This window comes from Macaca thibetana, chromosome 3 (genome assembly GCF_024542745.1).
Source record: "Macaca thibetana thibetana isolate TM-01 chromosome 3, ASM2454274v1, whole genome shotgun sequence".
In the NCBI taxonomy this organism is placed as follows: Eukaryota; Metazoa; Chordata; class Mammalia; order Primates; family Cercopithecidae; genus Macaca; species Macaca thibetana.
In genome coordinates, this window is record NC_065580.1 from 1,223,154 (window position 1) to 1,246,544 (window position 23,391).

At 49.8% G+C, this 23,391-nt stretch overlaps 2 protein-coding genes across 2 annotated transcripts in view; one reads left to right on the top strand and one right to left on the bottom strand.

The window, feature by feature from the left end:
• Window positions 1–23,391, bottom strand: part of DYNC2I1 (dynein 2 intermediate chain 1) — an 850,736-nt gene that overhangs the window by 814,455 nt on the left and 12,890 nt on the right.
• PTPRN2 (protein tyrosine phosphatase receptor type N2) overlaps window positions 1–23,391 on the top strand; it is a 1,007,974-nt gene that overhangs the window by 445,207 nt on the left and 539,376 nt on the right. Inside the window, exon 10 of the mRNA XM_050785710.1 lies at window positions 5,331–5,417. Coding sequence (XP_050641667.1) covers window positions 5,331–5,417 — 87 coding nt within the window. The remainder of the gene's footprint in view (window positions 1–5,330; window positions 5,418–23,391) is intronic.

Consider the following 23,391-nt stretch of genomic DNA (forward strand, 5'->3'; position numbering starts at 1 on the left):
ATTTATAAATTAGTATGAGATTAACAATAATAACTAGTGATAAAATGGAACAATTATAACAATTTACTGTAATAGAAGTTGTGTAAATGTGGTCTCTGCCTTTCACATATCTTCTCGTACTGTACCTCAGATACCTGAAACCACAGAAAACAAACTGCAGCTAACGGGGGACGCTGTAGATACCAAGGAGTGGAGTTAATAAAAGTGCGATTCTATTGTTCATTTTTTGAGGAGTCTCCATACTCGTCCACACTCAATATACCATGTGACATTCTCACCAACAAGGCACAGGAGTTCCAATTTAGCCACATCTTTGCCACCATTTATTATTTTCTGGGTCTTTTTCTTCTTACAGTGGCCATCCTGATAAGTATGAGGTGGTATCACATTGTAGTTTTGATTTGTGTTTTCCTAATGATTAGTGATGTTGAGCATCTTTTCATGTGCTTTTGGCCATTTGTATATTTTCTTTAGAGGAATGTCCATTCAAGTCCTTTGACCATTTTTAAATGGTATTGTTTGTATTTTTGTTATTGAGTTTTAAGAGTACTCTATACACTCTAGGTACATTGTGAGGTTTCTTAAATAGTGATGTAAATATTTTACTTTCCTTTAATAGTCAAAATTGGAACTTTTACATTAAACTAAAAATGTAGCAGTAATACACTTACAGTGCTATCTCTTATATTAAAAGCAGACATTGGCCACCTGTGGTGGCTGATGCCTATAATTTCAGTGCTTTGGGAGACCAAGGTGGTGGATTTCTTGAGCCCAGGAGCTTGAGACCAGCCTGGGCAACATGGCAAAACCCCATCTCTACAAAAAATAGAAAAATTAGCAAGGCATGCTGGCATGAACTTGTAGTGTCAGCTAATGGGAAGGCTGAGGTGGGAGGATCACCTGAGCCTGGGAAGGTCGAGGCTGCAGTGAGCAATGATCATGCCACAGCACTCCAGCCAGCGACAAAAAAGACATTACTGACATGCTTGAAAACAAAGACTGTCATGTTTATGCTTACAGTTAATGCAAATAGATATCCCTGGTTGTGTACTATAGAAATAGTCCTTAAAAGATCTGTGGAATATCATATTTTGCTAACATCTGTCTTTTGATTGGAGAATTTAACCTATTTACATTTAAAGTAATTAATGATGAGGAAGGACTTCTGTCATTTTAATATTTGTTTTCTATGTGCATTATGGATTTTTGGCACTCATTTTCTGCATTACTATCTTCTTTTGTGTTTAGTAGATTTTTAAAAATTAAATGCCTAAATTCCTTTATCTCTTTTTATACATATTTTATAGCTATTTTCTTTGTGTTTATCACAGAGGATTAGATTTAACATCTGAAAATTATAACACTAACTTGAATTTATACTAGCTTGACTTCAATAACATACAAAAATTATGCTCCTTTACAGCTATTTACCCACCCTTTTTGGCTATTGATATCACAAAATTGCATCCTTATACATTGCATGTCCCAGGTTATAAACTAATAATTGTTTAAAATTTATTCATTTCTTAAATTATGTAGAAAAGAAACTGTGGAGTTACAAACCAAAGTTATAATAATACTAGTTTTATCTAGTAATAGTTTTTAAGGTATATACTAGTCTCTTAAATCACATAGAGAACTAAAAGGAGTTACAAACTACTGTTACAGTAACACTATCTTTTATAATTCACCATATATTTGCCTTTATTGAGATTGTAATTTTTTATATGGCTTTGAGTTATTGTCCAGTGTCCTTTTATTTCATCCTGCAGGTCTCCTTGGAATATTTCTTGCAGGGCAGGTCTAGTGATAACAAACTCTCTCAGCTTTGGTTTATCTAAGAAAATGTCTTAATTTCTTCTTCACTTCTGAAGTGCAATTTTGTTGGATATATGATTCTTATTTCACAGGGTTTTTTTTTTTTTTTTTTTTCTGTAGCACTTGGAATATATTTGTTCACTGCTTTCTGTTCTGCAAAGTTTCTGCTGATAATATTTGGAAACCCTGGTGTGTGATGAACTGCTTCTTTCTTGCTGCTTTCAAATGTAAGAGGAGGATTCTCCATTTGTCCTTGTCTTTTAAAAATTTAGTTAAGGCCGGGCGCGGTGGCTCAAGCCTGTAATCCCAGCACTTTGGGAGGCCGAGATGGGCAGATCATGAGGTCAGGAGATCGAGACCATCCTGGCTAACACGGTGAAACCCCCGTTCTCTACTAAAAAATACAAAAAAACTATCCGGGTGAGGTGGCCGGCGCCTGTAGTCCCAGCTACTCGGGAGGCTGAGGCAGGGGAATGACGTAAACCTGGGAGGCGGAGCTTGCAGTGAGCTGAGATCACGCCACTGCACTCCAGCCTGGGAGTGCAAGACTCTGTCTCAAAAAAAAAAAAAAAAATAGTTAAAATGTGTCTCTTTGAGTTAATTTTACTTGGAGTTCATTGAGCTTCTCAGATATTTATATCCACGTCTTTCATCAAACTTGGGAAGTTTTCAGGTATTGTTCTTCAAGTATTTTCTCTGCCCCTTTATCTCTTTTTTTTCCTTCTTGGCACAATTTCCTCTCACAATTCATGTACTGGTTCTCTTGGTGGTGTCCCACATGTCGCTTAGGATTTTGTCACTTTTCTTCAATCTTTTTTTCTTTTTATTTCTTAGACTCAATAATTTCCATTGTCCTATCTTCAAGTTCACTGATTCTTTATTTTTTTTTACTTTTTTACATCTTTCTTTAGTTCTTCAAGCATTTTTATGACAATTGTTTCAAAGTCTTTGCCTAGTACATCTGCCATCAGGTCTTTTTTTAGAGACAATTATTGTTGACTTACCTTTTTCCTTTGAATGGGCTGTAGTTTCTTGTTTCTTTATATGCTTTGCAATTTTTGTTGAAAACTCGAAATTTTAATCTAACTCTGGGAATCAGATTGTCTTTCCATAGATTTGCTATTTTTTGTTTGTCTTTCTTTTAAATTTGTTGTAGGCTGTCTCTGTGCCAAGGATCAGCCTGAGGTATAAACTTATGGTCTTGTCTGAGCCTTTCCCTGAGCTTGTGTGATGACTTTCTAATTTTCCCTGTATATTCAGTTACTTTTGAATATTCTTGTCTTTAATTTCCGGCTCCCAAAAGCGGAAAAAGAGAAAAATGAAGGTGGAAAAAATGGGTATTAGCATTTTAAATCCCCTGTAAGTCACTTTGGCCAGAGGGGGAGGAGCAGCAACAACGAGGAGGTGGCCAAACAATGGTGCCTTCCTCCTTGCCTGCACCTCTGTGATGAGAAGCAGCAATCAGCAGTGAGATTACAGATTCCCAATATTTGGAGGACAACATCTGTATTGCCTGTTTTGGCTCCTGCCAGTGTGTGCAGGCTGCTCCAGGAACATGTGCACAGCTACCTGCCATAGGGCTGGAGGTGAGGTAGGGGTAGCTCCTACTGTGATGAAAGCTGACATTGACGCAAGGTGTATCCAGACCTTCCCCTAGAAGTTGGAGGCCTTCATTAGGCTTCAGAGTTCAAGGATCGGTTACATCAGACAGATCCTGCTAGCACAATGTTGTCAGGTGGGAGACGGATTCCTGGTGCTTCCTACTCACCATCTTCCCAAAACTCATTCCCGCTTTACTTCAGTTTTACAGAAACTTTGTAAATTGAGTGGGGTTCATTTAATAGTTTACATTTTAGTGATTTTAAAACTGTTGGACTTTTTGCTGTTTTTGACATTTTTGTGTTCATTCATTCATGCAGTTAATGCCAAGGTAGAATCTGCTTATGGAGTGAGAACTTGTGCCCATGTGCAGGGAGAAGTGCGTGGTGCAGTAGCCAAAGCCTACCCAGATGCTCTGTGACTTCACCTCCTCACCATGGGGCACCGCGGCCCCCTCGCCTTCTCTGCTCACTGTCTGCTCCCCTGTTTCCAGCTCCCTCGCCTCTGTTCAAACAGGGCCCCACTGGACAGTCCTCCTACAGCCCACTTTACAAGACAGTCTCTCCTCTGTGCCCTTCCCTCCCCAGCCCTGCACGCCACTTCTCTACCCAGCTGTCTCCCCCAGAGAACCTACTGTCAGCCGACAGGAGCTAGTCTGCCTGGGCTGCTGGCACACACTTCCAGAGTGGGAAATCCATCTTCTCCCCGTCCCGGAGGCTGGAAGTCCAAGACCCAGGTGTGGGCAGGGCTGGTTCCCCCGAGGCTGAGGAGGGTCTGCTCCCGGCCTCGCCCCTCCTGCCACTGGCCTGAGAGGACCTCGGCTTGTCGGGCTTTTCTCCCCGTGTCTTCATGCTGCCCTGTGCTGTGTGTGTTTGTCTCTGAGTCTGAACCCGCCTTTCATATGGACACCAGTGATACTGGCTTAGGGTTCACCCTATTGACCCCAGCTTAACTGAATCTACGATGGCCCTATTTCCAAATCAGTTCACATTTGGGCTTTAGGGTTTCAACATATGAATTTTTAGGTGACATAATTCAACCCATCGTAGTATGATTGATTTCTACAGCATCTCTAGAACGTGGACCCCTTGAGAGCAGGGCTGGTCTTGCTGTTCATTGCTGCATTAGGAAGCAGCTCCTGGCGCCCTGCTGGCATCCTGCATGCTCACTGGATGAGGAATGCAGGCGCTTCGGTCTGCTGGGGTGAAAGCCTTTGCAGTACAACATGCTTTTACGTAACAGTGTAACTTAATACTCCGTTAAAGTGGTACTAACAGGATTTCACAGGCAACTCGTGACTTTGAACCTGAATGCTAGCCTTCAGGATGAGCCATCAAGCTGCAAACCACCCTGGTGATGCTCGTGCCTCTTGACAGAACAGGTCCCCAGCCAGGCGGCCTTGGGGGGAGTCTGCGGCCACAGTGGCTTCCACGAGTGCCCCCGCCCGCTGCCCTGAGTTGCTGCCAGTGGGCTGGCTGCCTGGTTTCCACGCTTACCCTTCCACTGGGTAGTTAAATCGCCCCTCATTGGGTCCTGGTTCACATCAGAGCCCATTAAAAACAGGTGCTTTCTCCATGGATCTGCCCCGTCTTCAGTCAGAGTCCCAGCATTCGCCGCACCTGTCCGTCCCTTTACCCTTCTCCCCTTTATTGTATTTTTACTGAAGGCCGAGAGGAGCCAGTCTCCGCACGGTCAGACACTTGCGCTTCCCACAGCCCCGTCTGCACTGCACTGTTTGTCTGGTTGCTTGAAACTCAGGTGACCCCTCGTGCCTGAGGGGGCAGCTGACCCCAGGCCAGGAGAGCAGGGTGTGTGTGGGGACCAGGGAGCGGGGCTGTGGGGCCACGGGGCTTTAGTTCTCCAGGACTGCTGGCTCTGTGGTGACTGCTCCCCATCCCTGCTGTCGTCTGCAGCCCCCTGCGCCCCGAGGAAGGAAGGCAGCTGGTGGAGGACGTCGCCCGCCTCCTGCAGATGCCCAGCAGCGCATTCGCCGACGTGGAGTAAGTCCGGGGCCCTGGGTTCCTGTTTGGCTCCTGTTGCTCGGACGCAGAGACTGGATGGGAGGGAAGGAGCTGCGAGCCCGTGGCTCTTGTTGATTACACGAGGGAACCTGTTTAGAGAAGTGAAAAGGTGATTTCAGCAGCTTTGTTAAGGTATTTAGAGGCAGTGGAAACCAGTGTTTAAGGGGAAGGATGAAAATCTCCTGAAGGACATTGTTGCTGCAGCCAAGTGTCAAACCTGTGGTGCTGGAACCACCCAAGGCTCTAGAACATTCTGCACATGCCCTGTGCCAATGTGTGGGAGCCTCTGGATGGCCCACCCCAGAGAACGCTGCGGCCGCATTCATGAGCACCTGCTGTGGACACGGCCCTGTCCCTGGCTGTCAGGAAAACGTGCTGCCCTGCGGAGACCTGGCTTTGGATCCCGAGCCTCTGCAGCTCCCACAGCAGGCGTGGCCCTGGTCTCAGCGTGACCTGGTTTAGAGAGTTGTGGGCACGAGGCATGCGGGGCTGGCGTGTGAGTACACACAGGGGCAGCCTCTTTCCTGTCTCACGACAAGTGCTTGAGGAGGAGCCATGTGTGCATATGTGAATCTTGGAGCAGAGATGGCTGAGTGCAGAAGCTGCAGGAGCTCCCACAGGGCACAGCCGGGTATGAAGAGAAGGTCAGAAAGAAGAGGGAGGGTAGAGTGACATCCACGGAGGACCTGAGACAAGAGGCCCGCCCAGGCTATGTGCCCACCTGCCTGTAGATCGAGGGGTGTCTGCCTACACATGTTGTTCACTCACTGACTCTTCACACAGGGGTGATGTCATTCCCTCACTGACTCATCACACAGGGGTGATGTCATTCCCTCACTGACTCATCACACAGGGGTGATGTCATTCCCTCACTGACTCATCACACAGGGATGACGTCATTCACTCACTGGCTCCTTCACACAGGGATGACGTCATTCACTCACCGGCTCCTTCACACAGGGTGATGTCATCACTCACACTCTTCACACAAGAGTGACGTCATTAACTCTGACTTGTCAGACAGGGGTGATGTCATTCACTCACTGGCTCTTTCACACAGGGGTGACGTTCACTCCCTGGGTCCTTCACACAGGGGTGACGTCATTCACTCACTGACTCTTCACACAGGGATGACGTCATTCACTCACTGTCTCTTTCACACAGGGTGATGTCATCACTCACACTCTTCACACAAGAGTGACGTCATTAACTCATTGACTTGTCAGACAGGGGTGATGTCATTCACTCACTGGCTCTTTCACACAGGGGTGATGTCATTCACTGTCTGTTTCATACAGGGTGACGTCATTCACTCTTCACACAAGGGTGATGTCATTTACTCACTGGGCCCTTCACACAAGGGTTGACGTCATTCATTCACTGACTCTTCACATGGGGATGACATCAATCACTCACTGGCTTCATCACACAAGGGTGATGTCATTCACTCACTGGCTCCTTCACACAGTGGTGACATCATTCACTAACTGACTCTTCACACAGGGGGTGACATCACTCACTGACTCTTCACACAGGGGTGACGTCATTCACTCACTCTTCATATAGGGATGACGTCATTCACTTACTGGCTCTTCACACAGGGTGACGTCATTCACTCACTCTTCACACAGGGGTGACATTCACTGACTCTTCACACAGGGGTGATGTCATTCCCTCACTGGCTCCCTCACACAGCATTGACTTCATTCACTCACTGACTCCTTTATACAGGGTGACGTCATTCACTCACTGTCTCCTTCACACAGGGGTGATGTCATTCACTCACTGTCTCTTCACACAGGGTGATGTCATTCACTCACTGACTCTTCACACAGGGTGATGTCATTTACTCACTACTTCACACAGGGGTGATGTCATTCCCTCACTGACTCCTTCACACAGGGGTGACGTCATTCACTCACTGACTCTTCACACAGGGGTGACGTCATTCACTCACTGACTCTTCACACAGGGGTGATGTCATTCACTCACTGATTCTTCACACAGGGGTGATGTCATTCACTCACTGTCTCCTTCACACTCACTGGTGATGTCATTCACCTCAGGGGTGATGTCATTCACTGACTCCTTCACACAGGGGTGACGTCATTCACTCACTGACTCTGTCACACAGGGGTCACACAGGGGTGACGTCATTCACTCACTGACTCTTCACACATGGGGTGATGTCATTCACTCACAGGCTCCTTCACACAGGGGTGATGTCATTCACTCACTGACTCCTTCACACAGGGGTGACGTCATTCACTCACTGACTCTTCACACAGGGGTGACGTCATTCACTCACTGACTCTTCACACATGGGGTGATGTCATTCACTCACAGGCTCCTTCACACAGGGGTGATGTCATTCACTCACTGTCTCCTTCACACGGGTGATGTCATTCCCTCACTGACTCCTTCACACAGGGGTGACGTCATTCACTCACTGACTCTTCACACAGGGGTGACGTCATTCACTCACTGACTCTTCACACATGGGGTGATGTCATTCACTCACTGATTCTTCACACAGAGTGACGTCATTCACTCACTGCTTCCTTCACACAGGATGACGTCATTCACTGGCTCCCTCACACATGGGTGATGTCATTCACTTGCTGACTCTTCACACAGGGGTGACCTCGTTCACTCACTGGCCCCTTCACACAGGGGTGACCTTGTTCACTCAGTGGTTCCTCACAGCAGATGCTCACCGGGCACCTGCAGCAACCCAGCCTCACACCAGGAACTGGGCATCACCTTTGAGACACATGGGCCCTGCCTCAAATCTGCCACTTATCAGGAAAAGACAGAAGAGTGTATGGGTCATTAGCATGGAGGGCACTAGGGGACATGCATGAGAAGCACTCCAGCCAGCCTGGTACCAGAGACTTCTAGAAGTAGAAATCTGAAGGGCACCTGGAGGTGTCCCAGAGCGAGATGTGACATGCAACTCCGGACTGCTCACTGCTGCCCACACCATTCCCAGGGCACAGACACAGGCAATGAGCATGTTCAAGGAAATGTCTATGGACAGGAAAGACGTGGAGGGACACGGGGGGCCCCATACAGGCTGGGGGTTTCCTTGAAATAGGGTGGTCCGGTGGGCAGGCCAGATAGGACTGCTCAGCAGGGACAGAGAGGCCATTTAGGGACCCGGTATGTACAGTGAGAGGACCCTATAGGGTGAACACAGGGAGGTGGTCTGACTAGAGCTGAGATACAGCAGCTCTGAGGCCACCTGGGGAAGGTGAGGGAGGGAGCCGGTGCCAGGCGGGTGTGGTGGCAATGAGAGCACAGAGATCCTGGTGTGGGGGGGTGCTGTTCATGGGGCTATAGTGGGCAAGTGGGCTGCAGAGATCCAGGTGAGAGGTGGCAGGTGCATGGGGCTTTAATTGGCAGCCTTGTGCAGACATCCAGGTGAGCAAAGGGGCATGTACTTGGGCTACAGTGGGCAAGTGGTTTGCAGAGATCCAGGGGAGAGTGGGACCAGGTGCAGGGTGAATGCAGTAGAAGGGGCTATGCTGAGATGCAGGTGTTTAGGGGGCAGGTGTATGGGCCTGCAGTAGGCAGCAGAGGTGCAGAGATCCAGGTGAGAGAGGGGGCAGGTGCACCAGACTGCAGTGGGCAGGGGATGTGCAGGGATCCATGTGTGAGAGGGGGCAGGTGCACCAGGCTGCAGTGGGCAGGGGACTTTCCCAGATCCAAGTGATAGAGAGGGCAGTTGCATGGGCATGCTGTGGGCAGGGATCCAAGTGTGAGAGGGGGCAGGTGCAGGGCAGAGGCAGATATCCACATGAGAGAGAGGACATGTTCATGGGCTGCTGTGGGCAGGGGACACGAGGAGATACAGGTGAGGGAAGAGAGCAGGTACAGCGTTGAGTGCAGTGGGTGACCACTGAGTGACTTCTGCCTGGGAGACAGGATTTGAAGAATTGTAGAAAGGCAGCTTCAGGGATGAGAGTAGATCTGAGTGCAAAGTGTGTGTTGACCTGCACAGTGTGACGCCTGCCCATGGAAACACAGGCAGGCGGGGCCTCAGGCAGTCACGCGTTTTCCGTGTGGCTCACCACGGGGAGGGCCTCTGGTTCCCAGAGTGGCCTGGGATGTTAGGGCCCCTGGAGTTCTGGAGGTGGCGGGTAGGCTGGGGCTGCAGCTGTTTCCCACCTGGTAGGAAATACTTCCGTGTTTTAACTTCTGGTGTGACTGAGGTGCTGGAAATGTATGGGGTGGCTTTCAGCACACCAGGGACTTAGGAAGGGAGAGTGTTTGAGGGAGCTTCCTAATGGGTTTGATTGATAGACAGGTTTGTTTCAGGTACCTGGATGACTTCTAAGGGGTGCTGTCCAGGTGACTTAGGGGACAGATCTCGGCAGGTGTAGATGCCATAACCTTAATGTACAGTGGACAGCAAGGTCCCGGTGTCTGATGGGATCAGGAGATGGAGGTAAGGGAAGAGAAGGGGGGCAGCAGCGATGTGGGGTACGTGGCCCCTTAGGTGTATGTGAGAACAGAGACAAGCATGTGTGTTGGCACCACCTTGGTTTCTTGTGAGGTAGCTCCCAGTCAGTGTTTTGGGTTCCTAGGGAAGAAATATTAACTCCAGGGAAACCACACAGGACAGATTTCACAGAAGTTGAAAATAGAAGAAGCTCCCAAGACCCGAAAGAACTGAGATGCTTCCAGGATCTTAAAATGTTCCTCTTTATGCTGAAGGAGAATTAGATGATCTGGTTTTATGGGATCCCAGGGAAGTGACTTTTCCTCTCTGGGCCATAGTTTTATATTTTGAAAATTAGAGGGGTTTGCCTACTTGATCTTTAGTGATTATTCAAGGATTAATCTTGTGAACCTGTGACCTGGGACACTAGTGAAAATCATGTAACAGGCACTCTATCACCTTTGGGGAGCAGGACACAGGTAGTGTGGCAGGGTTATATCCCAAGGGCAGACCCCACAGCAGGTGTCTGTGTGGAGAGGCTCATTTCATCAGCCCCTGGAGACATCCTCTTTATCAGTGTTTTGGGGATTCCCACAGTGGCACATTTTTGAGTAGTGATAAACAGTGACTCAGAAAAGGTGGAAATGGCTTCTTCCAGATGACACAGAAGTGTGTGTGTGTGGAGGCAGGGAGGGAGCTAAGAAAGAAGCTGGAGACAAGGATGGAGGTGATGGTGGAGCTCTGGAGGAAACTAGGCTAGAGCTGGGAGGGAGCAGAGATGGAAGTTGGGATGGAACTTGATAGAGAGGGGGATGAGCTGGGATGGAGCTCAGAAAGGAGCTGGAGATGCCACTTGGAAGGCGTAAGGATAAAAATGAGATAGAGCAGAAATGGAGCTGGGGGAAGCTAGATGGAGCTGAGGATGGGCCTGGATGTGGAGATGGGATGGAGCTGGGGATAGAGTGCTGTGGAGATGGGATGGAGCTGGATGGAGCTGGGGATAGACCTGGAGCTGGATAGAGTGGATGGAGCTGCAATGGAGCTGGATGGGGCTGCATGAAGTAAGATGGAGCTAGGATGGAAACTGATAGAGGTAGGGACAGAGCAGGGCATGCATGTGGATGGAGATGGATAGAGCTGGGATGGATCTGTGGATGGAGATGAGATGGATGGAGCTGGATGGAGCTCCATGGTCTGGGATAGAGTTTATGAATCTGGATGAAAGTCTATGGAGCTTGGTTCAGCTTGGGATGGAGCTGGGATGGAGTAGGAATGGAGCGGGATAGAGGTTCATGGAGCTGGGGATGAAGCCGTGGGTGTACCTGGGGTAGAGCTGGGATGGAATTTGATGTAGCTGAGTGGAAGTGGGATGGAGCTGGGATGAGAGTGAAGCTAGGATGAGTTTGATGGAGCTTAGTGGAGTTGGGATGGAGCTGAGGGTGGAGCTGGGATTGAGTTTGATGGAACTGAGTGGAGTTGAGATAAAGCTGAGGGTGGAACTGGGATGGAGTTATCATGGAGCTGAGGGTGGAACTGGGATGGAGTTATCATGGAGCTGAGGGTGGAACTGAGGATGGGGCTGTGGTTGGTGCTGGATGGAGCTGGGATGGATTTTGGGATGGAGCTGGGATGGATTTCGGGATGGAGCTGGGATGGATTTGGGGATGGAGCTGGGATGGATTTGGGGATGGAGCTGGGATGGATTTCGGGATGGAGCTGGGATGGTTGTGATCATGGGTGGTTGCTGGCTCTTCCTCAAGCTCTCCTCCACTGCTGACAAGGCCTCCATCCATCCTCTTCTCACTCTCTCTTCTCCCTTCTGTTCTCCTCTTTCTGTCCCTGTCTAGGTGAGCCCTGTAGTCTTCATCTCCTCTTTCATTTTGTGAGGGGCCCTGCTGCTGATCTTGGTGTCTTACTATTTCCTTATCTATGACTTTTTTATCCATCCACAAATCCCTGATTTTCACAGCAGTAGCTTTGCTCTTCAGTCGTGTTGATCCTGATGTGTCTTCCAGGGCCTTTCTTGGGAGTCTCTGAGCCTGAGATTCACCTGACCTCCACTGTCTTCATCCTGGCCTTCCTCAGGCCTCCTGATGCCTCAGACTGCTCCGAGGAGGGCGTAGTGAGGAAGCACAGAAAAGAAATCTCAGGGAGAGATGCCCTGATGCTCCATTGCCTTAAATCTGTCTCTAGGCTGGGCACAGTGGCTCACGCCTGTAATCCCAGCACTTTGGGAGACTAAGGCGGGTGGATCATGAGTTCAGGAGTTCAGGACCAGCCTGGCCAAGATGGTGAAACCCCAGCTCTACTAAAAATACAAAAATTAGCCAGGCGTGGTGGCAGGTGCCTGTAATCCCAGCTACTTGGGAGGTTGAGGCAGAGAATTGCTTGAACCTGGGAGGCAGAGCTTGCAGTGAGCTGAGATAGCACCACTACACTCCAGCCTGGGCGACAGAGCAAGACTCCATCTTTAAAAAAAAAAAATCTGTCTCTAAGAACCAGAAGGAAATGTGTCCAGGCTGTTAACCATTATGGGCTGAGTGGGACGATCTAACTGCATGGGCGTTACAAAGAGCAGTGTGCTGTGACCCCCGACACCGTTGATGTCCATCACATCAAGTGGGGGGCATGCAGTGACCTGGCACAGAGCAGGACACGTAAGAAGGGGAACACTCATCCCTGTCCCTGAGCTGTTTGAAACCTGGGTCATGAGACAAACAAGTTGGACAGTGCTAGAGAAGGTTCCGGAACTGCCAATGACCTCAGACATTCCGAGTACATCTCAGGCTAGGGAAGTGAGGCTGGAGAGGAGGGGAATCTCCCGGGGTCCAGAGAGTGGGCCCTGCCTTGGACATCGCCGCTCCCTGGGCACAGCAGTGTTAGTCCAGAAAGTGCAGTTTTCCTGATGGTCTTTGAGTCTCACCTGTGTGCACAGCTTTTCACGTTCTTTTCCTACTGCTGTTATTTTAAGGATTTACCTCTTACTTTGAACTGGAAGGAACCACCTGCCATCAAGTGTCCTGAATGGTTCAAACTGCATTCCTTTCCACGAAGGATTCCATCCCAGGCCTGTATCTTTGGCACTATCCCTCCAGGAATATGGCCCCCAGGAAGGCACCTGGGTTTAGGACTCGGGAGCTCACCCTGGGCCCAGGCCACATGCACAGGAAGGATGAGGCCAAAAGTAGTGAATGGGAGCCTCACACTGACTGCAGCTGATGACCACAGGCCCTTTGTTCTAGGTGCTCACACCTGCTTGTTCTGTCAGATAGAGATAGGTGCGTGTCTGGACACCCAGGCCTTACTGGGTCCTACTGATGACTTATTTCACAAGGAGGGGTTCCCCATGCACTGATACCCCAGCTCCTGTCCCGTCAGGCTCCCTGTCTAGGACTCAGCTCTGATGCCGCTGAGGAGCACGAGGTACCGTCCTGGGGGCGTGTCCTCCTGGGTCTGCAGTGCCTTCCCTGCACCGTGGCCCCCAGCACATTAGCCATGTGCTGTCTTTCTCCCCAGACCATCAGCTCCTCAGTGCCTGTCTGTGTCCTGAACAATGCAATGAGTCCTTGAACAACAAAGGCCTCATCCCTCCAACACCCGCAAAGCTGCGGGCCCATCCCACACCCCCTCCTGCCTCTCTCCATATATCAAATACATGGGGCATGCTCTGTGGTTCTGCAGCCCTGGGAAACTCACCTGTTGCTGCCAAGGCCCCCAATACTGATGAACGCGTGGATGTGTGGAGGTGTGGATGCCTCCTTAGTTAAAAGTGAGATTGTCATCGGGGACATCTGGGGGTCATGGAGAAGCAGCAGCCTGGATACTGTGAGAGGCGAATCTGTGCACAGCAGGGTGGCCTGGAGCCATGGGAGGGAGGAGGCTATCGCACCGACACATAACTGAGATAATCGGGCAGAGGGCAGGCGTCACAAGAGGTGGCTTTGGAATAAAACGTCCTCGGGCCAGCTCAGGACGCGTGCACTGAGTTTACTGTATTTTCCTCTGGCAAAGCCCTTCTGTGGTGGCTGTCCACACACAGAAGGCCGTGGCTCGGCCGCACAGGGGCTCAGTGTTTTCTGAAGGTTCCCTCCCGGCCACCCTGCTGCCGATGGCTGCCACGCACAGTTAGCGTCATGGCTCCAGGGTGAAGGCGTGGGCTAGGGGCTGCCTGGCATCTGGGCTCCGTGCCTGCCACATGGGTCCAGTTTGTGATCTGGGGCTTGGGAGAGGAACCACCTCATCCTCAGGATAGGAGAGGGGCCACAGGGTCAGCTGCAAGCTCTGTAGCTGCTCAGTGTGAGCGGATACTGGGACCTCAGGGCCCACCGTGGTGTAGTGACGGGCAGAGGTGGGCCTGCCTCTGCTCACTGCTTTGGCATCTCTGCCCTCCCCCAGTAACATCCCCTGGGACAGAGTGGGCCAGAATGAAGCATGGAGGAGCGGTTGGCCCCGTGGCCAACAACTGGACGGTCAGGGTGGTCAGGGGCTTTACTGTCCACACTGACTGGAGCAGACCTGAGGCCGGCGGGCGCACTGTTGTGCTGGGAACACATGAGTGGGATTTTCTTAAACACAAGGTGGGACTTCTTTTAAAGTCTCCATAGCTTTCGCGGTGAGCTGGGTTTTAAACTCTTTTGGTGCAATGGAAGATGTGAGCTCTTTATATACAATGGGATTGTTTGGGCTGGAAGACTGGAAGAAGGAATGAGTTTACTCTGCTGATTGTTTCTTTTGCTGTGCGGAACCTTTTTAGTTTAATTAAGTCCCAACTATTTATCTTTGTTTTTGTCACATTTGCTATTGGGTTCTTGGTCATGAAGTCTTTGCCTAAGCCAATGTCTAGAAGAGTTTTTCCAATGTTATTTTCTAGAAATTTTATGGTTTCAGGTCTTAGATTTAAGTCCTTGATCCATCTTGAGTTGATCTTTGGATAAGGGAAGAGATGAGGATCCAGTTTTATTCTCCTACATGTGGCTGCAAATTATCCCGATTATCCCAGCACCATTTTTGAATAGAGTGTCCTTTCCCCACTTTACGTTTTTGTTTGCTTTGTCGAAGATCAGTTGGCTGTTAAGTATTTGAGTTTATTTCTGGGTTCTCTATTCTGTTCCATTGGTTATGTGCCTATTTTTATACCAGTACCATGCTGTTTTGGTGATTATGGCCTTATAGAATAGTTTGAAGTCAGGTAATGTGATGCCTCCAGATTGTTCTTTTTGCTTAGTCTTGCTTTTTCTATACAGGCTCTTTTTTGGTTCCATAAGAATTTTAGGATTGTCTTTTTCTGGTTCTGTGAAGAATGATGGTGGCATTTTGATGGTGATTGGATTGAATTTGTAGATTGCTTTTGGCAGTATGGTCATTTTCACAATATTGATTCTACCCATCCATGAGCATGGGATGTGTTTCCATTTGTTTGCATCATCTGTGATTTCTTTCAGCAGTAAACAGACAACCCAAAGAGTGAGAAAAAATCTTCATGATGTATATATCTGACAAAAGACTAATATCCAGACTCTATAAAGAACTCACATTAGCAAGAAACAATCCCATCAAACAATGGGCTAAAGACATGAATAGAAAATTCTCAAAAGAAGATATACAAATGGCCAACAAACACAGGGAAAAGTGCTCAACATCACTAATGATCAGGGAAATTCAAATCAAAACTACAATGTGGTACCACCTTACTCCTACAAGAATGGATATAATCAAAAAATCAAGAAACAGTAGATGCTGGTGTGGACGTGGTGAACAGGGAACACTTCTACACTGCTGGTGGGAATGTAAACTAGTACAACCACTATGGAAAACAGTGTGGAGATTCCTTAAAGAACTAAAAGTAGAACTACCATTTGATCCAGCAGTCCCACTTATGGGTGTCTACCTGGAGGACAAGAAGTCATTATATGAGAAAAATACTTGCACACGTGTTTATAGCAGCACAATTCGCAATTGCAGAAATATGGAACCAACCTAAATGCCCATCAACCTGGATGGAACTGGGGACCATTATTCTAAATGAAGTAACTTGGGAATGGAAAACCAAACATCTCATGTTCTCACTCATAAGTGGGAGCTAAGCTGTGAGGATGCTAAGGCTTAAGAATGACACAGTGGACTTTGGGGACTTGGGGAAATGGGTGGCAGGAGGGTGAGGGATAGAAGACCACACATTGGATTCAGTGCACACTGTTTGGGTGATGGGTGCACCAAATCTCACACATCACCACTAGATAACTTACTCATGTAACCAAACACTGCCTGTTCCCCAAAACCTATGGAAGATATAAAATAAAATAAAGAATGAGTTTATTTCATGAACACAATGATCCTTATGAGGGAGGAGTGGGGAGAGGAAGTGAAGCATGATCACTGATGGGAGCCGGGGAAAGAAGGGGATGTCAGGGAAGGAAGGGGAGGCAGCTGGGATGTAGGGGGAGGAAGGGGAGGAAGCCAGGGATGTTGAAGGGGAGGAAAGGGAGGCAGCCGGGGATGGGATAGTAGGGGGGAGGAAGGGATGTGTGGGGAGGCAGCCAGGGATGTTGAAGGGGAGGCAGGAAAGGGAGGCAGGAGGGGGATGTGGGGGGGGCAGGGGAGCAGGGGGAGTTGAGGGGGGAGGGGAGGCAGCCAGGATGTGTGGGGAGGGGAGCCAGGGATGTGGGGGTAGGAAGGGCCAGGGATGTTGAAGGGAGGCAGCGGGGGATGTGGGGGGGGGGAGGGGGAGGCAGGGGAGGCAGCCAGGGATGTGGGGGGTAGGAAGGGGAGAGGGGGGAGGAAGGGGAGGCAGCTGGGATGTGAGGGGAGGAAGGGGAGGCAGGAGGGATGTGGAGGGGGGCAGGGGAGGCAGGAGGGGTGTTGGGGGAGGAAGAGGAGGCAGCCGGGGATGTGGGGGGAGGAAGGGGAGGCAGCTGGAGATGTGGAACCCGGGGATAAGGCCAGAGAAGAAGCGGGTCTTCAAGGCTGAGAAGCCCGGTTCCCCTCGAGGACCCAGGAATCCCGCACTGTCACCTTCTACCATCTTCTCTCTTCTCCAGCCCTCCCCCCAGCCCCGCTCCCCTCCCCCACTGCTTCCTTACTTTCTCTTTCTCCCCAGCTCCTCATTGGTCACGCTTTGCTTCACCTCTCCCACTCCTCTCCCGTAAGGAGCATCGTGTGTTCACGAAATAAACGTCCTTCTTCCAGTCACGGAGACCAAGCGCACCATTCACCTTCACAGTCTCAGCAGAATGATGGGGTTGGCAGACACCAGGCCGGGGCAGGCGGAGGAGGTGCTGCCTGGGGAGCCTCTGGCTTCACAGAGCAGGTGGGCCTCGCTCGGCCCGCTCCTTGCGCCTGGCCCTCCCAGCCACCGCCTTCACTGTCGCAGGATGGATTCTGAGCACACAGGGCTTCTCCACTCTCCGGGAGCAGGCTGGGCTTCGCCAGATGCAGTCCTTGGTACACATCACTCTCCGTGCATCTCCCGCCTCAGGACACGGCGGACCCCTCTTTCCTACAGAGTCAAACCCGAGTCCCGCTGCCTGTCCCTGAGAGCCTTCAAGAATCTGGACCTCTCCGCCTCTTCCCCAGGGAGCCTCCCTGGTGGCCTCACCTGCAGGATCCTTTGCTGGTCCCCCTGCCCACATATCAGAGCTGAAGTCTGATCCTTGCTGTGTCCAGCACCTTCTCCAAGGTCCCCAGTCCTGGCCAGGCGGAGGCTGCCCCACACCTGGGTCTTGCGTTCTGGTGCCTGTGTGCGTGTGTGCTCAGGTGCAGTGGAGCGCACAAGCCTTACCTCAGTGTCCTGTGCCTCACCCGGCCCAGCAGCCCCAGGCACACACTTGGCAAATGCACCAGCTTGAGGGATGGACGGAGGTGTGGGCTGTGCCTCGTTGGTGTCTTGGGGAGGGGAGCAGCTCTGACGGGTGCCGACACAGTCACGCCTTGCTGCTGTCAGAGCATGTTCTCAGAGCTGCTCAGTGTTCCAGGAAAGGAAAAGAGACAGACAGGATGCGTGAGCTGCCACTCTCAGACTCTCCTGTGGTTTTGTGGAAGTGCTAGTTATGCTGAATATGTTTTGTTAGTGGTTATGTAGCTGTCAAATAAATCCCATTATTTCTTATGACATCATTAGAGACCATTAAAACTGCATTAGCATGTGATGTAATTATGCCAGCAGACCCGCAGTGACCGCAGCCGGGTTTTACCACGCGATCGTGGCTGTCTGCGGCGGCGGTGATTGATGCCAGGCCGCCTTCCGCAGAATCTCGGTGAGGTGGGCAGCGCTCCCGGGAAAAAGAATGCCAAAGACACATTCCCAGGAGCCCCTGAGTCCACAGTGAGACGGGCTCTGTGTCAATTCTTTCCCAGATGGCTTCGGCTGAGCCCCGACATCAGCCACGTGCGGTCCTGGATCTGCCGGGGCATTCGGGGCACGCAGCCTGATTCTGTGATCAATCTTCATGGGCTCTCCTGGTGCGAGAAGCGTTTACTTTCTCATCTGCGTGATTTACTGGATTGATGAATATGGTGTCGTTACCGAAGAGGCAGCCGTGGGAATTCTCAACCCTGATGCTTCTCGTTGGGGTCTTCTCTGTGCACGGGGCACGGAAGATGCCTGTGCCTGCCCCATCCTGCGGCGACCCCAGTGCTGCCCCAGCCCCTCCAGATCCTTCCCCATGCTTGCCCCCTCCCCCCGCCAGTGGGAGGAGTCTCTGGGGTTTGCAGGGAAACTTCTGGAAAGTATGTTTCAGTTTCCAGGGGCAGAATTGTGATTGTTTTGCCGCTAGTCTTGTCCCCGTGCATGAGATTTACCAAGACGTTGTAGGCACCAGGAATCCTGTGAGGGGTGAGAATGGTTCTTGATTCCCTGGGTTTTCCCTGTAGCCTGCATGACTGTGAAGCCCTGGATAATTTTGTCTATACATCAGGGCAGCGCAGATTAACAACTGCAGCGACAGTGCTGTGGGTTAGTAATATCACTCAAAGCCAAGAGGCCCCAGCAGTGAGAAACTCCCAGGAGCCCCAGGGGAGGGTCTGGGTAAATGGCATTTGCATCTTGATGTGGCGTATCCACCACCTGCAGACTCCGGCCCTCACTGGCAGTGTTGCCACCTGTTCCACCTGTGTTCTGGATTTGCCAAGTGAGGAAGGAAGGGAATGGGACCTCATGTTATGTAATTCCTTCCCAAACGGAGCCCAGGCTTCATCTTCAGTGCCCTGTCTGAATACAGCAAGCAATTGCAAAGGTGCAAGCTAGTGGCTCGAGACAGTGACATGAGGTTTTCCTGGAAATAAGGAATGTCAAGGAAATGTCACAGTACGTCAAAACTCCTCTATCCCATCTTTAAGATAAGGCAACAAGGGAAGACCACTGTGGATTTGTAAATAATAATTCTGTTTGAGTGAAAGATGGCATTTCTCAGGTTAAATGAACCCCATGATTTGATTGAAGATATTTGTGTTTAAAATATTGATGGAGCCTTGTTTCCTAATGTGAAAATGATGTGACCATTTAGGAGGAGAGCAGGTTCCTTATTTTCCTGAGCCTCAGTTTCCCCACAAGGATGCAGGTGGCCTGGGCGTGTGGCTGGGACCCGGCTCTTAGAGGCTCCACACATGGTTCATACTTTGCTGGTATCATCTTGAGACTCTTACAATTCTTCAACAAAGGACCCCACAAATGATGTCTATGATCGTCAGGCCATGACAGGGTTGGAGAGACTCTGGGAAAAACTAGAATAGTGCCTGCTGTGGAGGTTTGCAATACATGTTAGCTGGACAATTGCACTCTTCCATTGTTGTTACGAAAAAAACACTCTAATTTCTACTGTTAGTGGAATCAGATTGGCAAGAAGAACCCATTCTTTTCTCTAGACTTTTCAATGCACTTCAAGTGTGAAGCATTGGGTAAATGCTGGATTTGGGTACTGGATATCAGGTAATGAGGAGTTTCCCAGGCAGCTCTGAGCTTTCTTGTAATGACACCCATAGGACTTGAATCTTCATCACCTGGCCGGGTGCAGTGGCTCATGCCTGTAATCCCGGTACTTTGGGGGCCGAAGTGGGAGGATCACTGGAGGCCAGGAGTTTGAGACCAGCCAGGGCAACAGAACAAGACCTCGTCTCTGCAAAACCAGAAGCAGAAAGTGTACACTCCTATGCTCCTTGAAGGCAGGGCCTCGATCTGTATTGCTCAATTATGTGTCATCAGTGACTAGAACAGTGTCTGGCCCATAACGGGCTTGTTTGTTGAATGAGTGAAGGAATGATTCCGTGAAGGAATGGACAGGCTCTGGATTCAAAGGCACGTGGGTTTGACTCCATTTTTCTCCACTTGCCGTGAGACCCTGGGCAGATTTCCGGCCTCAGCGTGCTCCTCCGCGGAGCAGAGACGACGTCTACGTCAGAGTTGTGAGAATTAAATGCTCTGCCTGTGCAGATGATTAGCACCAAATAAAGGGTAGCTTTCCAGATACATTAGTAAAATAATACAATGTCTAAGCCAAGAAATATGTAAACACAGGAACAAGTTAGATTTATATCAAAATGACACCAAACACTGTGGTAAAATATGCATTTTGCTTATGACCTACGCCGCCAATACTAGATACCCCTGCTTGGCATGATGCTTATTTTTCTCACCAGGACCAAGCAAAAATCACTTCACTCTTCTGAATGTGTCTCTCCAGTCAGAGAAGCTGTGGACGAGCTGATTGCAGGAGGCTTCGGGGCAGATGGGCGGGGCAGGTTATTCTAGACTCACCTCCTGCAGGAAAGACTGAGACCTGCAGCCCAGGGCAGGGAGGAATATAAACCCGCCCCCGTTACAGGACCCAGCGGCTCCTCCCACCATGGATGCTGGCCCATGCGCGTAGTTACATTTCATTTGGGATTGCAAGCTGGAGTTGTATGAAGGCTGGCAGCTGCCTTCGGGAGTGAGCAGCCTGAGCGTCCAGAGAAACAAAAGTAAAACAAGAAACAAAACCAGAGTGAGCCACAGTGCCCAGAAGACCCTGAGGGATGGTGGGGACTGTGCAGTGGAGCCCCCAGGAGCACTCTCAGGGGGAGCAGTTCTCACCTTTGCTGTCTGTCCTACAGCAGGCACCAAAGGCTGTGGCCAAGCTGCTGAGGCTTCGGGGAAAAGCCTTGGTCCGAATTCTTGGGTGAATGCTTCTATTTCTAAATGTTAGTCACTAATAATTCAGTCATTTGTTTGTGTAGCTCATTAATCCTTAAGCATCATGAGAGCAAAGCTGCAATAGAAAGCACAGATGGGGGCCGGGCACAGTGGCTCACGCCTGTAATCCCGGCAGTTTGGGAGGCTGAGGTGGGCAGACCACAAGCTCAGGAGTTCAAGACCAGCCTGACCAACATAGTGAAACTCCGTCTCTACTAAAAATACAAAAAAAAAAAAAAAAAAAAAAATTAGCTGGGCATGGTACCGGGCGCCTGTAATCCCAGCTACTCAGGAGGCTGAGGCAGGAGAATTGCTTGAACCCGGGAGTCAGAGGTTGCAGTGAGCTGAGATCACGCCATTGCACTGCGGCCTGGGTGACAGTTCGAGACTCCGTCTCAAAACAAAAACAAAACAAAACAAAAAAACACAGATGGGGCACCTCTGGTCCTTTAGGAATGGTGAGCTTTCTGCTGCTCCTGGTGAGACCCAGCCCACCCCTGTGCTGGGGGAACAAGGGTCTTCTCTTGGTACCAGTCATGCCACCCAGCAGGTGTAACAGGCTGCAGTAGAATTTCAAACGAGGCAAATGTGTCTAAAGTTCAAAGGCAAAGCATACATGTTGAACAATCTCTTTCCTTCCAAATACTCCATGAGAAAACTATGGGGCAAGACATTCCCTGGCACAGAAAGGATTTCCCAAATCCCATGTAATGGCAAAGCAATTGCAAACAAGAGACAATCTGCACAGTAATGCAGTTGCTCAATGCTTTAAGAAAATAAAGCATCATCAATAATTATGTTTTCATTAAGGCTTGCATGATGTTAAATTATCTTGCAATAACTTTATGTGTCTTTGTCTCCTCATACATTCAAATAGGAATTGGTTCTCTGTTCTTCCTCCTTTGTAAGCTCTCAGGCTAGATGTTTTGGGAAGTTAGTGCCTCATGTATGGGAGGCAGGAATATACAGTTGTGTGGGAAATGTGATAAATGAAAAGTGTGTGTTAGGGAAGTAGGCATGCATTGTGCTATCCACATGGAGTTCCGGAGTGTTATGGTCCCGGTGTCTCCTCTGTAAGAAGACATAGATGGAACGAGGCATGCAAAGAAAATTCCGTAGCAGCCAGACATGAGCTCATTTCTTATTGGTTTTCTGTTGGCAGCTTGGATTAGCCCAGCACCAAGCTATGGGTTTCCCTAGAGGGAGGGACTCCAGTGAACAAGGAACAAGACTGGAGGAGGCAAGTTTCATCAGGAGTAATTTGGGGAGCAAAAGCAGAAACAGTGTGGGGGTCGGTCCAGCGAGAGAGCAGGAAAGGGCAGTGGTGCAGGCCTGCGTGGGGGTCTACGGTGTGGGGGTCGGTCCCGTGAGAGAGCAGGAAAGGGCAGTGGTGCAGGCCTGCGTGGGGGTCTATGGTGTGGGGGTCAGGAAAGGGCACAGTGGTGCAGGCCTGCGTGGGGGTGTACGGTGTGGGGGTCGGTCCCGTGACAGTGAGGAAAGGACAGTGGTGCAGGCCTGCGTGGGGGTCTACGGTGTGGGGGTCGGTCCCGTGACAGGAAAGGGCAGTGGTGCAGGCCTGCGTGGGGGTCTATGGTGTGGGGGTCGGTTCCGTGACAGTCAGGAAAGGACAGTGGTGCAGGCCTGCGTGGGGGTCTACGGTGTGGGGGTTGGTCCAGCGATGGAGTCAGGAAAGGGCAGTGGTGCAGGCCTGTGTGGGGGTCTCTCACTTATCCTCATGCCTCGCAGAAGGCTCTCAGCCGAGAATGCCGAAGTCGTGATTCCAGTGGCGGCGTTGATATTAAAACTGGACTGTTTGGAGCTAGTACCTAAAACTCCAAGGGTTTCAACTTATTCATCTATGAGATAGGGCATTGCCAAACAAATTGCCTTAGGTCTAAATTTTGCAGTTGTTAGCACCACAGCAGCGTGCTGTCTCGGTTTGCACCCACTCAAGGCCAGACACAAGGCCGGCTTCTTGGCAGTTCCCCTGTGCCTCTGCCTCGAGGCTGAGGGGCTGGCTTTAGGGAGCCCCTAAAACATGTACTGTGTGTAGCGAGCTCTGCCAGGTTTTACCTGGCCTCAAATTATGTTCAGCCAGATATAGTAAGTCTCTTAAATCATTATGATTTTGTTTGATAATTTTGAGATCTTTATTAGCACTATGTTTCTCTGAACATACTACTGAGTAAAAAAATGGAATGAGCAATTCACTAAATGTATAGTCCACAAGATGAGAAGAGTTTAATGCAAAATGATTCTTAAGCTATAGACAGTATTTTGAGAAAGTCTCTAATTATGTTTGAATTAATATAAGCAATAAATACATACATATCTCCACCAAACTACCC